Here is a 15,111-nt window from a genome sequence, read left to right on the forward strand (position 1 = left end):
ATGTCCCTTTAATCATATCTGAGCTGGAATACTGTTGGCAAGGATTGTTTATGCAGTCTGTCTGATGACCTTACATACTTCAAAAAACATTAGAAATATTTGCTAATTAATTTAAAAGGCTTTGAATTTGTCACTTGCATTTACTGTCACAGTATAATGATGTACATCTATCACAAGTAAATGTGAACAAATATTGTACTTACTTGTTTGTCAAACACTATATGGAAAGGAAACTCATTGCAGAAAGATTTCTCATCCACCCATAGTTTATCGGGGTAAACCGGTCGGAAGGAATTAAACAAATGTCCTAAAAATACATAGTTTTCCATAATTAATAAATTCAAAAGCAAAGTATTAAAATTAAATAATCCAATATCAAATGAGATAATGTGAAGGAGCAAAACTAATTTTGAATTGTTTATATAAAAAGTACATTTTAAAATGTTAAAAAGTTTTTGCAGTTTAAACAAAAATAAATGTCACCCGTGCAGAAAATAACTACTTTTTGCTTCATGTTAGTGAGTTTGTCATTGTCTATTGACAGAGCAGTGGGTGTTGTCCTTAAATACCACAAAGAAGAGGTGTAACTACAGGGGTCTCAGAGCTCTCAATTGAGACTGTGCCCAGATCACTATGGGGACCAAGTGGGTCATGCAATCAGTAGTGGCATCACTCCTCCTGCATAATGTATGACCCATCTGTGTGCAGCAAATGAAAATTAAATGTGTTCACTACAATTTAACTTGTTTTTGCCATTAGTTTAATATATATTACTTTTCTGTCAGTTAAATAAGTGTATTATACATTTTGAGCAAACTTCCCCTGCATACAGCTGGCAAGATAATTCAGTGAGAACAGCATGTGTAAACTGTTTACAGCATTTAATAAGAACTGTGAGAGAGCTTCACGCATTCCCTGTTTAGTCCAGGGAATTCCTGTGTCCCACTTTCTGAAGCTGTCAGTTTTAGAGCAAATACTAGAGGTGCTCATGGGTGAAAATTTGGGGTTGAATATTCAGAAAAAATAATTAGCCAAATATTCGGCTGCCGCACTATTAGCTATTCATTTAGTTTTGGACTAAATGAATACTAAATATTCATGAAACATTTACATTTGTTTTCACTGTAAATGTTCCTTTGCTACAGCTGAAAAAGTTCACCTGTAGTGTTACAATACTTACCTACAGTGCTCTGGAGAGCCGCACTAATCCGAACCCTTCTTCACAGAGCCCAAGGCCATGCTAATTGAAGAATTAATCCAGGGCTCTGTAAACAAGTGTTGGATTAAATTGGTTATCCAGCGTGCTATAGGTAAGTCTTTTTAAACCCTGACGCCTAGATTTAGAGTTCTGCATTAGCCGTCAAAACCAGCGTTAAGGGGTCCTAACGCTGGTTTTGGCCACCCGCTGGTATTTAGAGTCAGTCAGGAAAGGGTCTAACGCTCACTTTCCAGCCGCAACTTTTCCATACCGCAGATCCCCTTACGCCAATTGCGTATCCTATCTTTTCAATGGGATCTTCCTAACGCCGGTATTTAGAGTCTTGGCTGAAGTGAGCGTTAGAACTCTAACGACAAAACTCCAGCCGCAGAAAAAAGTCAGGAGTTAAGAGCTTTATGGGCTAACGCCGGTTCATAAAGCTCTTAACTACTGTGCTCTAAAGTACACTAACACCCATAAACTACCTATGTACCCCTAAACCGAGGTCCCCCCACATCGCCGCCACTATAATACATTTTTTTAACCCCTAAACTGCCGACCACACACCGCCGCCACCTACATTATCCCTATGTACCCCTATTCTGCTGCCCCTAATATCGCTGACACCTACATAATATTTATTAACCCCTAATCTGCCCCTCCCAACGTCGCCGCTACCTACCTACCCAATCCGAATTAAGGTAGGAAAAATCTGATTGGCTGATTGAATCAGCCAATCAGATTCAAGTTCAATCCGATTTGCTGATCCAATCAGATTGAGCTCGCATTCTATTGGCTGTTCCGATCAGCCAATAGAATGCGAGCTCAATCTGATTGGCTGATTCAATCAGCCAATCAGATTTTTCCTACCTTAATTCCAATTGGCTGATAGAATCCTATCAGCCAATCGGAATTCGAGGGACGCCATCTTGGATGACGTCATTTAAAGGAACCTTCATTCGTCGTTAGTCCGTCAGTGAAGAAGGATGGCTCCGCGTCGGCTGCTTCAAGATGGTCCCGCTCCGCGCCGGATGGAAGAAGATAGAAGATGCCGCCTGGATGAAGATGTCTGCCGGTCCGGATGTCCTCTTCTGCCCGGATAGGATGAAGACTTCGGACCCTCTTCTGGACGGATCGGTGATACCCGGCTGGGTGAAGATAAGGTAGGAAGATCTTCACGGGCTTAGTGTTAGGTTTTTTAAGGGGGGTTTGGGTGGGTTAGATTAGGGGTATGTGGGTGGTGGGTTGTAATGTTGGGGGGGTATTGTATGTTTTTTTTACAGGTAAAAGAGCTGTTTTCTTTGGGGCATGCCCCGCAAAAGGCCCTTTTAAGGGCTGGTAAGGTAATAGAGCTGTTAACTTTTTATTTTAGAATAGGGTAGGGCATTTTTTTATTTTGGGGGCTTTGCTATTTTTTTAGGGGGCTTAGAGTAGGTGTAATTAGTTTAAAATTCTTGTATTCTTTTTTTATTTTTTGTAATTTAGTGGGGTTTTTTGTTATTTAGTTTAGTTGATTTAATTGTAGGTACTTGTAGGTAGTTTAGTTAATTTATTTATTGATAGTGTAGTGTTAGGTTTAATTGTAACTTAGGTTAGGATTTATTTTACAGGTAATTTTGTAATTATTTTAACTTGGTAGCTATTAAATAGTTAATAACAGCTATTGTACCTAGTTAAAATAAATACAAAGTTGCCTGTAAAATAAATATAAATCCTAAAATAGCTACAATGTAATTATTAGTTATATTGTAGCTATATTAGGGTTTATTTTACAGGTAAGTATTTAGCTTTAAATAGGAATAATTTATTTAATAAGAGTTAATTTATTTCGTTAGATAAAAATTATATTTAACTTAGGGGGGTGTTAGGGTTAGATTTAGCTTTAGGGGTTAATACATTTATTAGAGTAGCGGCGAGGTCCGGTCGGCAGATTAGGGGTTAATAAGTGTAGGTAAGGTAGCAGCGACATGGGGGGGGGGGCAGATTAGGGGGTAATAAATATAATATAGGTGTCGGCGATGTTAGGGACAGCAGATTAGGGGTACATAGGTATAATGTAGGTGGCGGCGGTGTACGGAGCGGCAGATTAGGGGTAAATAATAAAATGCAGGTGTCAGCGATAGCGGGGGCGGCAGATTATGGGTTAATAAGTGTAAGGTTAGGGGTGTTTAGACTCGGCGTTCATGTTAGGGTGTTAGGTGCAGATTTAGGAAGTGTTTCCCCGTAGGAAACAATGGCGCTGCGTTAGGAGCCTCATGCTTTTTTGCAGGTGTTAGGTTTTTTTTCAGCTCAAACTGCCCCATTGTGTCCTATGGGGATATCGTGCACAAGCACATTTTTCAAGCTGGCCGCTATCGTAAGCAACGCTGGTATTTAGAGTTGAAGTGGCGGTAAATTATGCTCTACGCTCCCTTTTTGGAGCCTAACGCAGCCCTTCAGAGAACTCTAAATACCAGCGTTATTTAAAAGGTGCCGGGGGAAAAAAACACGCGTAGCTAACGCACCCCTTTGGCCGCAAAACTCTAAATCTAGCCGTAAGGTAATTTAAAGGTAAAGAATAAATACTGCCGAATTTCCTCAGTATTTATTAGTTTTCTTTAAATTTCGTGTTGCATTCGTTCAGATATTTGTTTCGCTAATGAATTTGTATTTGTAATGAAATAAATGCACATGCCTAGCAAATAAAAACTGCAATGTAAATTTGTAAAAGATACACAGAAATATACAAAGTTTGATCCTAATTCTTAACACAGAAACTTTCAAAACATAATCAGAATTTATAAAATCAATGATGCATCTAAATTTTAAATTGAAATGCATTAAAATACAAAAGAGAAAGAGCAAAAGTATAAATATAACCATACTGAAAGGATCCAATCTGAAGTGTAAAGTAATATAAAATACAAAGCACAAAGTTTAAGTGTAACAAAACTCTCATGTCATCCAGTGCTATAATGCACTGGGCTGGTCTCTCCTTCACATACAGAAATGCAGAGAAGTATAGCAAAATTTGACTGTCCAGTGCTGTAGGATTATTTTAGATCATCTCATAGGAGTGGGGAGATTCATGGAAGCATTTCTCATTTATGGGACATTCTGGTTCTGTCCTTTTTCTTATAGCATTCAGTGAGTTCAGCCCCTGGAAAGTCTGCATTATAATTTCTCTCCAAGCAGGAAAATGACTAGTGCATAAAACTAGTGTATGTTAATGTGACATAGATAATTCCATAAAAGGTAACAGGCTTTATTTTTTTAAAGGACCAAGCAAGATGTATTTGAGATTAAAGGGACAGTATACACCAATTTTCATATATCTACATGTAATAGACACTACTATAAAGAAAATATGCTCAGATACTGTTATTAAAATCCAGTATAAAAACTTTTAAAAATGTACGTAGAAGCTCCCAATTTAGCACTGTTGATGAGGTTAGGCTGGGACAACCACTAGAATAGGGCTGAGAAAGCAGGAAGAGCAGGCTCTCCCCCCTCCCCTGCATATTGGTTAGGAGTCTGAAAATCAGACAATGGGGGGTAGTTATCAACGTGTCAACTTTCCCGCCTAAGCTCGCCTCACATCGCCGCCGCGGACCTGAAAATTTTCGCCTAAGTTATCAAATAAAGCTGTGAAAAAGCCGCACACCAAGTACGGGGCGATGAGCAGCGGACTGTGAGAGTTATCACTCATTCGATCTCGCTGCTCTTCGGCTTTTTCCCAGCTTTATTGCTAGCCTGTAACTAAGCACTCACACTAAACTACACTGTTCTACCCCCTATACCGGCGCCCCCGGAGCCCCCCGCAACTAAATAAATGTATTAACCCCTAAACCGCCACTCCTAGACCCTGTCGCAACTCTGATAAATGTATTAACCCCTAAACCGCCGCTCCCGGACACCGCTGCCACCTACATTATACCTATTAACCCCTATCCTGCCCCCCCTACACCGTCGCCACCTAAAATAAATTTATTAACCCCTATCCTGCCCCCCACTACACCGCCGCCACTGTAATAAATTTATTAACCCCTAAACCTAAGTCTAACACTAACCCTAACACCCCCCTAACTTAAATATTAATTAAATAAATCTAAATAATATTTCTATTATGAACTAAATTAATCCTATTTAAAACTAAATACTTACCTTTAAAATAAACCCTAATATAGCTACAATATAAATAATAATTATATTGTAGCTATCTTAGGATTTATTTTTATTTTACAGGCAAATTTCAATTTATTTTAACTAGGTACAATAGCTATTAAATAGTTATTAACTATTTAATAGCTTACCTAGCTAAAATAAAGAGAAATTAACCTGTAAAATAAAAACTAACCTAAGTTACAATTACACCCAACACTACACTATACTTAAATAAATTATTCCTATTTAAAACTAAATACTTACCTTTAAAATAAACCCTAATATAGCTACAATATAAATAATAATTATATTTTAGCTATCTTAGGATTTATTTTTATTTTACAGGTAACTTTGTATTTATTTTAGCTAGTTAGAATAGTTATTAAATAGTTATTAACTATTTAATAACTACCTAGCTAAAAGAAATACAAAATTACCTGTAAAATAAATCCTAACCTAAGTTACAATTAAACCTAACACTACACTATCATTAAATTAATTAAATAAATTACCTACAAATAACTACAATTAAATACAATTACATAAACTAACTAAAGTACAAAAAATTAAAAAAGCTAAGTTACAAAAAATAAAAAAAATAGGTTACAAACATTTTAAAAATATTACAACAATTTTAAGCTACGTACACCTAATCTAAGCCCCCTAATAAAATAACAAACCCCCCCAAAATAAAAAAATGCCCTACCCTATTCTAAATTAAAAAAGTTCAAAGCTCTTTTACCTTACCAGCCCTTAAAAGGGCCATTTGTGGGGCATGCCCCAAAGAATTCAGCTCTTTTGCCTGTAAAAGAAAAATACAACCCCCCCCCAACATTAAAATCCACCACCCACATACCCCTAATCTAACCCAAACCCCCTTAAAATAACCTAACACTAATCCCCTGAAGATTATCCTACCTTTAGTCGTCTTCACTCAGCCGAGCAGCGATGGAACCAAAGAGGAGACCCGGAATGGCAGAAGTTATCCTCCAAGCGGCGCTGAAGAAATCTTCCATCCGATGAAGTGATCCTCCAAGCGGCGCTGAAAAAGTCTTCCATCCGGCCGATGTCATCTTCCAAGAGGCGCTGAAGAAGTCTTCTATCCAGGCGATGTCATTTTCCAAGCGGGGTCTTGAATCGTCATCCCACCGACGCGGAAAATCCTTCTTTACCGATGGACTACCAACGAATGAAGGCTCCTTTAAGGGACGTCATCCAAGATGGCGTCCCCTCAATTCCGATTGGCTGATAGGATTCTATCAGCCAATCGGAATTAAGGTGGGAAAAATCTGATTGGCTGATTGAATCAGCCAATCAGATTCAATTTCAATCCGATTGGCTGATCCAATCAGCCAATCAGATTGAGCTTGCATTCTATTGGCTGTTTCGATCAGCCAATAGAATGCAAACTCAATCTGATTGGCTGATTGGCAATCCTATGTAACAAATTTACTATTATTTTTTTATTTTATTTTTTTAAAAACTAAACAAAAAATAAAAAATGAAATTATGTAACTACACAGAAGTATTTCAATGCACCCTAATGATGTTTCCTAATGAAAACCAAAAAGTAACACTTTTGTTCCCATATTAGATACACATGAACCAATCTTTAGACTATCTACATATACAGATTTCTTCTGTTGATATTTAGTCTGAAGGCCTTGATTGATTAATGTTCGGTACATTGTGTAAGTATTTCTTGTAAAGATACTAGATCATTGGATCTCAACACTGCTATTTTTTGTAAATATTGACCTATTTCAGTTTACTAACAAATTGATTCACTGTATATATATATATCACTTTTTCCTCTACTTTAAACAAAAAAGAAGGCTGCGGCTCACTTAAGGATTCCTATTGGCTATTATTACTGTCCGTATCCACCTATGAGCCGAAAGAAGGCTGTTCTTAATACGGTTGCCTTTAGAATCGGCATCCGCTTTTGCCCTGAGGAAACCCCTATGACTACTGACAGTCACGTGGGGGGTGAAACGCGTGTCGGCAGTGATGTGAGGAGCGGAGGTGGACGTGTCTGTTGGACAGATCGCTGTTAGCGTCCACGCTGTTTAAAACCTTGGATCACGGAGAATGAAGCAAGCTGATCCAGTTTACATTGAAACAACGCTGGGATATTTAACCACCTAAAGCAGAACATACAGTTGTATTACAAGTATAAAGTCTTAACTTTGACACATCAGTCCGCAACTCTTTATTATACCGGAAGGTTTTGGATGCACTGTGTATAAACACGGATTTACTTTGCAGGACAATTTGAATTTTGGAAACTGAAATTCTGTCTATGGGTGTCAAATATACACTGCTTTATTACTTTAATTGTATCAAAACATCTTATGTATTTGCTATCTTACTGTGACAGATAACACTAAAAGGCTTTGGGGGAGCGTTAACATAGATCCAGGGAAACTAACATTCATGACACCTATTACCTTTTTATATTGGTGGTGCCCACTGAATACTGGAGTTGTTAATCCTCTTCCCCATAGCCTCTACTTGCTATTTGATAGCCTGATAAAATGCAACCATTGTTAACATACCATTAATTTTATGGAAAATCCAATCAGCCTGTAAAATTGGGTTATACGCACATAGATCCAGATTCACTATAACAAGACGCCTGATACCTTTAATTATATTGGTGGTGTCCGCTGTTACTGGAGTTGTGGTATTACCCTTTACAGTCAAACAAGTCTTCATTTATTTAGATTGGAATTAACCTGTTATTTACTGGTTGTTTAAGTATTGTGCACAATACTGGGAGACATTCCCACACATATGGATGTATTGCTAATGTGATTTTGTGTATGCTCTTGCAGGCTACTTATCTGACATAGATCCTCATGGTTCACTATGGTGGCAGATTTACGCTTTGCTCGTAACCACCCACTAGTGGAGGTGTTGTCAGTTCAGCTAGCTCACAGTTGGACTATTTATTATGCTGCTTCATGTGATTTCCAATTAATAAAATTGTACAGCTAAATCTGTGCTTTGACATTTCCCAACCAATGCTTCTCTGTTGTATTGGTTCATGAGTTCTAATCATTTTTTACTTTGTTTATCAGAGATACTCTTGAGATGGCTTACAGGTAAGTGGTAAATGAGGGCAGTATCCACCTACCGCTATTAAGCAGAGCTGGACATTTGTTTCAGCGGTTTATTAAAAAGATGTGCTGAAATCCCTGTCTATATAGGTAGTAACCTTATTGCGGTTACTATGGAATCTCTCTTATAAAGCATAAATATATAATTACTTTAAGGGTCTGCACATCATATTTTTTTCCTTTATAAAGGGTTTTCTCACCTGGGCGTTGCCTTTCAGCCTAAGGTAAAGATACAAACTTTAGGCCTTACTAGCCTCCCTATCCCATTTATATTTTGAATACAATTTAAAGTCTACTTGGTGGACACCTACTGTACTTTCCTATTAGGTGAGTCTGGTAATAATAATTTCTACTTATCTTTTATTAATTTTTTGAGAATAAAATTCAATATATTGTATCGGTAAAGGGAAAATATTCTCATAGGATACAATCAGTTAGTGTTTACTTTTTTCGTTTACCTACATACCTGTGTCCCTCCTGGAGTCTTCTCTCTAAACAATAGATGGTCTAATATCATTTTGGGTGACATATATATTAACTTAAAGAAATCTTCTGTTATAACCAATTTAAAATCAGAGGATTGAGTAAAGTTCTAAATATGGCTTTTGTTGTATTGGATGAACAATGGGAAGCCGAATTAGGTGAATCCCTTCAGCACAATATTAATCTTGATGGAGATGATAATACCAACATCTATGGGGCTTTTAAAAAATACAAAAACCTATTAACAAAACAAATAAGAATGAGAGCTGAGAAATATAGCCTAGAAAACTATATAAAACAAAAAATTGTACCTAGGGGATTATGATTACATCTAGACCCAGGTATGCATATGAGGGATGATGATGAGGAAGGAGAGAACTTCCTGGAGGACTGGAATGAGAGACTTTCAGAGTGCTCTCTTGACCTGATGCAAAAATGGTTAATAAGGATATTAAAAAATTGGATAAAATTAAAATTGAAATAGACGAAGCTCTAAGAGTAGTCAATTCATTCGAGGGAGACTCAAAATTCTCAAAACTAAATGAAGAAACAAAAGACTTAGTTTCTAAATTACAACAAGAAATCAAGCAAAGAAAATGTAGGAAATTGGGTCGTGACCAAGACGATTATAAAAGAAACCAAGTATATACTTACTACTTAAATAAAAATTCCTATGATTCAGGGACAGACTGTTCTGATGCGGAAGGGGATAATAAATTATCAAAAAACGAGGGGGCAAAAGGACAAGTTTTAAAAGAAAGGAAATGAGGAGGGAGGAAAAGACACAGAACTAAATCTAAACCCCCAGGATCTACCCAGAGAACGGGGCAGACCCCAGAGAAGGGGGAGGAATATGAGGAGAGGAGTAGGGTCGAGGATGAGAACCTGTCGAGACTACACAGGGGGGACTATTGATAGATCCCCCCAATAATAGTAATGATGAATTACAAATAGTTAACTTATCCTCTTTCCCTCTTAACAACGCCCATATAAGCCTTCTAAAAAAGGGCTTAACGTTTTGTCCAACAAACCCATTGGATAAATTTACTGTGATAAAAGATCTTAATCTCTTTGCTCGCAAGGTAGTTTTGTCTTCCATAATGAGAGGGAGACAAACCAACACTTCTGATTTAGATTGTGTTGAAGGCAACATTGATAAAGAAGATACTTTAGCTATCTCTAATCTTGTACAATTACTTGATTCTAATGAACCTCCAGATGATATCCCCATTCTGGAGACTCAAGAAAGGCAACAGACAAGCCTTACAGTACCAATTGACTCAGGTTTAAAAAGAAAATCTGAATACATGCCCCCCCTAATGCTAGTTCCTGTGGTACATCTCTTTGTTAAAGAGGTAGAACGGGAAATTAATAAAATTACCTTTCATGGTAGAAGCAAAAATAACCTTAATTTTAATGAAAGGCGAGCCCTGTCAGAATTGATGAACAAATCAGGAATCATTATAAAGCAGGCGGACAAAGGGGGTAACCTAGTCATTATGGAGGAGTCTTTTTTACATAAAAGAAGTTCAAAAACAATTAAGAAATAAAGAACAATATCAACTGTTACCAATCAATCCCATTGAATCAATATAAGCCAATCTCCTACACCTACTAAATGATGCAAGAAAAAACAGCATTATTAGTAAAAGTGAATGGAGATATCTATATACGAAGTTCCCCAGAGTTCCAGTATTCTATTGCATTCCCAAATTGCATAAAAACTTACGAGAACCTCCCGGGAGACCTATTATCTCGGGCATTGGGAGCATTACTGAGAACCTGGGGAACTACGTTGATCAGTTTTTGAAACCATTTCTACTCACTCTGACCTCCTACGTGAAGGACACCAGTGACCTACTTAGGAAGCTGGACGGCCTAGAAGTAGAGCAGGATACAATCCTGGTCTCCCTGGATGTGGAAGGGCTTTACTCTTCAATCCCACATAATGTGGGTCTAAGAGCAGCGAGATTCTTTTTGGAAAGTCGAGGTCCAGCATACCAAAAACACACAGAGTTTGTGTTAACGCTACTTGAATTTGTGTTGAAAAATAACGTATTCTCATTTGATAAAAAAATTCTACAAGCAAATCAGAGGCACAGCGATGGGGGCAACATGTGCCCCATCCTATGCTTGCCTCCACCTTGGTCTATGGGAAACTGAAACAGTGTTCAATGAATTACAAAATTGGATTGAAGAACACGTCCTTATATGGTTACGGTATGTGGACGATGTCTTCCTCCTTTGGAGGGGGACAGAAGACTCTCTAAAATAATTCGTTAAGGTGCTTAACACAAATAGCTATAACATCTTCTTGACTTTTGATCTAAATGCTAATGAACTTACTTTCTTGGATGTAAAAATCAAGAAAGAAGGAAAAAACCTGGCCACTGAAATATTCCGTAAGGCCACTGCTACTAATAATATCTTAGAAGCATCTAGTCACCACCTAAAAACCCTAATAAGAGGTATCCCTGTAGGACAATTTTTACGCCTAAGACGTAACTGCTCAAGCCTAAACAAATTTGATGTACATGCGATACAAATGACTAACAGATTTGAAAATAGAGGTTATTCTAAACGGAACCTGAATTATGCTCGAAATAGAGCTAGGAGAACAGATAGAGATATGTTACTCTATAAGTCTAAACAGAAAACTGAAGAATCGAAAGTGCATTTTGTAACCCAATTTAACTGTCATTGGGAGAAAATCCGCACCATCTTAGATGAAAAATGGCAGTTTCTCAAAGCTGATGAGACAATAAGAAAAATTGTGGGAGATAAACCCTCTCTGGTTCCCAGGAGGGCCCCAAACCTAAAGGATAAATTGGTCAGAAGCCACTTTATAAAAAGTCCAAGTGAGAAAGATTGGTTGGAGGAACACAGAAAAATAAAGGGATGCTATAGATGTGGACACTGCGTGTTCTGTAAATTTATTGTACGTACAAAAACTTTTTCCACAACTTCCACCATTTATCAAATTAAACAGTTTATCAACTGTAAAACTGAGAATGTAATCTATCTACTGTCCTGTAGCTGCCCGACCTACTATGTAGGAAAAACAAGACAAATGTTGAAAGATAGGGTCTCTGAACACAGAGACGACATCAAGGCAGCAGAAGAGGGTGAAATAAGAAGTGGAGTGGCACTCCACTTCATGAAATTTCATAAATGCAATCCTTTAGATTTAAGGGTAATAGGCATTGAATCATGCTCCCTTTTTGGTAGAGGGGGCAATATTGATAACGTACTTCTCAAGAAGGAAACTGAATGGATGTACAAGTTACAGACCGTAATGCCTAAAGGACTTAATGAGAAATTTGAATTTGCTTCATTTCTCAAATAAGGTTCCTTACTTGACATCCCTTAATAACTATACCTAATAATTTCCATCCTTCCGATTTTATATATACTCACTATCATGATTTTTAGATGTACTCAATCCTATGTAACAAATTTACTATTATTATTTTTTTTTTTTTAAACTAAACAAAAAATAAAAAATGAAATTATGTAACTACACAGAAGTATTTCAATGCACCCTAATGATGTTTCCTAATTAAAACCAAAAAGTAACACTTTTGTTCCCATATTAGATACACATGAACCAATCTTTAGACTATCTACATATACAGATTTCTTCTGTTGATATTTAGTCTGAAGGCCTTGATTGATTAATGTTCGGTACATTGTGTAAGTATTTCTTGTAAAGATACTAGATCATTGGATCTCAACACTGCTATTTTTTGTAAATATTGACCTATTTCAGTTTACTAACAAATTGATTCACTGTATATATATATATCACTTTTTCCTCTACTTTAAACAAAAAAGAAGGCTGCGGCTCACTTAAGGATTCCTATTGGCTATTATTACTGTCCGTATCCACCTATGAGCCGAAAGAAGGCTGTTCTTAATACGGTTGCCTTTAGAATCGGCATTCGCTTTTGCCCTGAGGAAACCCCTATGACTACTGACAGTCACGTGGGGGTGAAACGCGCGTCGGCAGTGACGTGAGGAGCAGAGGTGGACGTGTCTGCTGGACAGATCGCTGTTAGCGTCCACGCTGTTTAAAACCTTGGATCACGGAGAATGAAGCAAGCTGATCCAGTTTACATTGAAACAACGCTGGGATATTTTACCACCTAAAGCAGAACATACAGTTGTATTACAAGTATAAAGTCTTAACTTTGACACATCAGTCCGCAACTCTTTATTATACCGGAAGGTTTTGGATGCACTGTGTATAAACACGGATTTACTTTGCAGGACAATTTGAATTTTGGAAACTGAAATTCTGTCTATGGGTGTCAAATATACACTGCTTTATTACTTTAATTGTATCAAACCGTCTTATGTATTTGCTATCTTACTGTGACAGATAACACTAAAAGGCTTTGGGGGAGCGTTAACATAGATCCAGGGAAACTAACATTCATGACACCTGTTACCTTTTTATATTGGTGGTGCCCGCTGAATACTGGAGTTGTTAATCCTCTTCCCCATAGCCTCTACTTGCTATTTGATAGCCTGATAAAATGCAACCATTGTTAACATACCATTAATTTTATGGAAAATCCAATCAGCCTGTAAAATTGGGTTATACGCACATAGATCCAGATTCACTATAACAAGACGCCTGATACTTTTAATTATATTGGTGGTGTCCGCTGTTACTGGAGTTGTGGTATTACCCTTTACAGTCAAAAAAGTCTTCATTTATTTAGATTGGAATTAACCTGTTATTTACTGGTTGTTTAAGTATTGTGCACAATACTGGGAGACATTCCCACACATATGGATGTATTGCTAATGTGATTTTGTGTATGCTCTTGCAGGCTACTTTACTGACATAGATCCTCATGGTTCACTATGGTGGCAGATTTTACGCTTTGCTCGTAACCACCCACTAGTGGAGGTGTTGTCAGTTCAGCTAGCTCACAGTTGGACTATTTATTATGCTGCTTCATGTGATTTCCAATTAATAAAATTGTACAGCTAAATCTGTGCTTTGACATTTCCCAACCAACGCTTCTCTGTTGTATTGGTTCATGAGTTCTAATCATTTTTTACTTTGTTTATCAGAGATACTCTTGAGATGGCTTACAGGTGAGTGGTAAATGAGGGCAGTATCCACCTACCGCTATTAAGCAGAGCTGGACATTTGTTTCAGCGGTTTATTAAAAAGATGTGCTGAAATCCCTGTCTATATAGGTAGTAACCTTATTGCGGTTACTATGGAATCTCTCTTATAAAGTATAAATATATAATTACTTTAAGGGTCTGCACATCATAATTTTTTCCTTCTTAAAAGGTTTTCTCACCTAGGCGTTGCCTTTCAGCCTAAGGTAAAGATACAAACTTTAGGCCTTACTAGCCTCCCTATCCCATTTATATTTTGTAGTTATTAAATAGTTAATAACTATTTAATAACTATTCTAACTAGCTAAAATAAATACAAAGTTACCTGTAAAATAAATATAAATCCTAAGATAGCTACAATGTAATTATTAATTATATTGTAGTTATCTTAGGGTTTATTTTACAGGTAAGTATTTAGTTTTAAATAGGAATAATTTATTAAAGTATAGTGTAGTGTTAGGTGTAATTGTAACTTAGGTTAGTTTTTATTTTACAGGTAAATTTCTCTTTATTTTAGCTAGGTAAGCTATTAAATAGTTAATAACTATTTAATAGCTATTGTACCTAGTTAAAATAAATTGAAAGTTACCTATAAAATAAAAATAAATCCTAAGATAGCTACAATATAATTATTATTTATATTGTAGCTATATTAGGGTTTATTTTAAAGGTAAGTATTTAGTTTTAAATAGGATTAATTTAGTTAATAATAGAAATATTATTTAGATTTATTTAATTAATATTTAAGTTAGGGGGGTGTTAGGGTTAGTGTTAGACTTAGGTTTAAGGGTTAATAATTTTATTACAGTGGCGGCGGTGTAGTGGGGGGCAGGATAGGGGTTAATAAATGTATTATAGGTGGCGACGGTGTAGGGGGGGCAGATTAGGGGTTAATAAATTTAATATAGGTTGCGGTGGGCTCCGGGAGCGGCGGTTTAGGGGTTAATATGTATAGAGTAGCTTGCGGTGGGCTCCGGGAGCGGCGGTTTAGGGGTTAATATGTATAGAGTAGCTTGCGGTGGG

General features: G+C 36.9%; 1 protein-coding gene across 1 annotated transcript in view; it reads right to left on the bottom strand.

Annotated features, from left to right (window-relative positions):
- The window catches only part of LOC128652625 (guanylate cyclase soluble subunit beta-2-like), a 120,335-nt gene that overhangs the window by 57,633 nt on the left and 47,591 nt on the right, over nucleotides 1–15,111 (bottom strand). Inside the window, exon 8 of the mRNA XM_053705557.1 lies at nucleotides 204–307. Within this exon, the coding sequence (XP_053561532.1) occupies nucleotides 204–307 (104 nt within the window). The remainder of the gene's footprint in view (nucleotides 1–203; nucleotides 308–15,111) is intronic.

The sequence above is a fragment of the Bombina bombina genome, chromosome 3, assembly GCF_027579735.1.
Source record: "Bombina bombina isolate aBomBom1 chromosome 3, aBomBom1.pri, whole genome shotgun sequence".
Classification (NCBI taxonomy): Eukaryota; Metazoa; Chordata; class Amphibia; order Anura; family Bombinatoridae; genus Bombina; species Bombina bombina.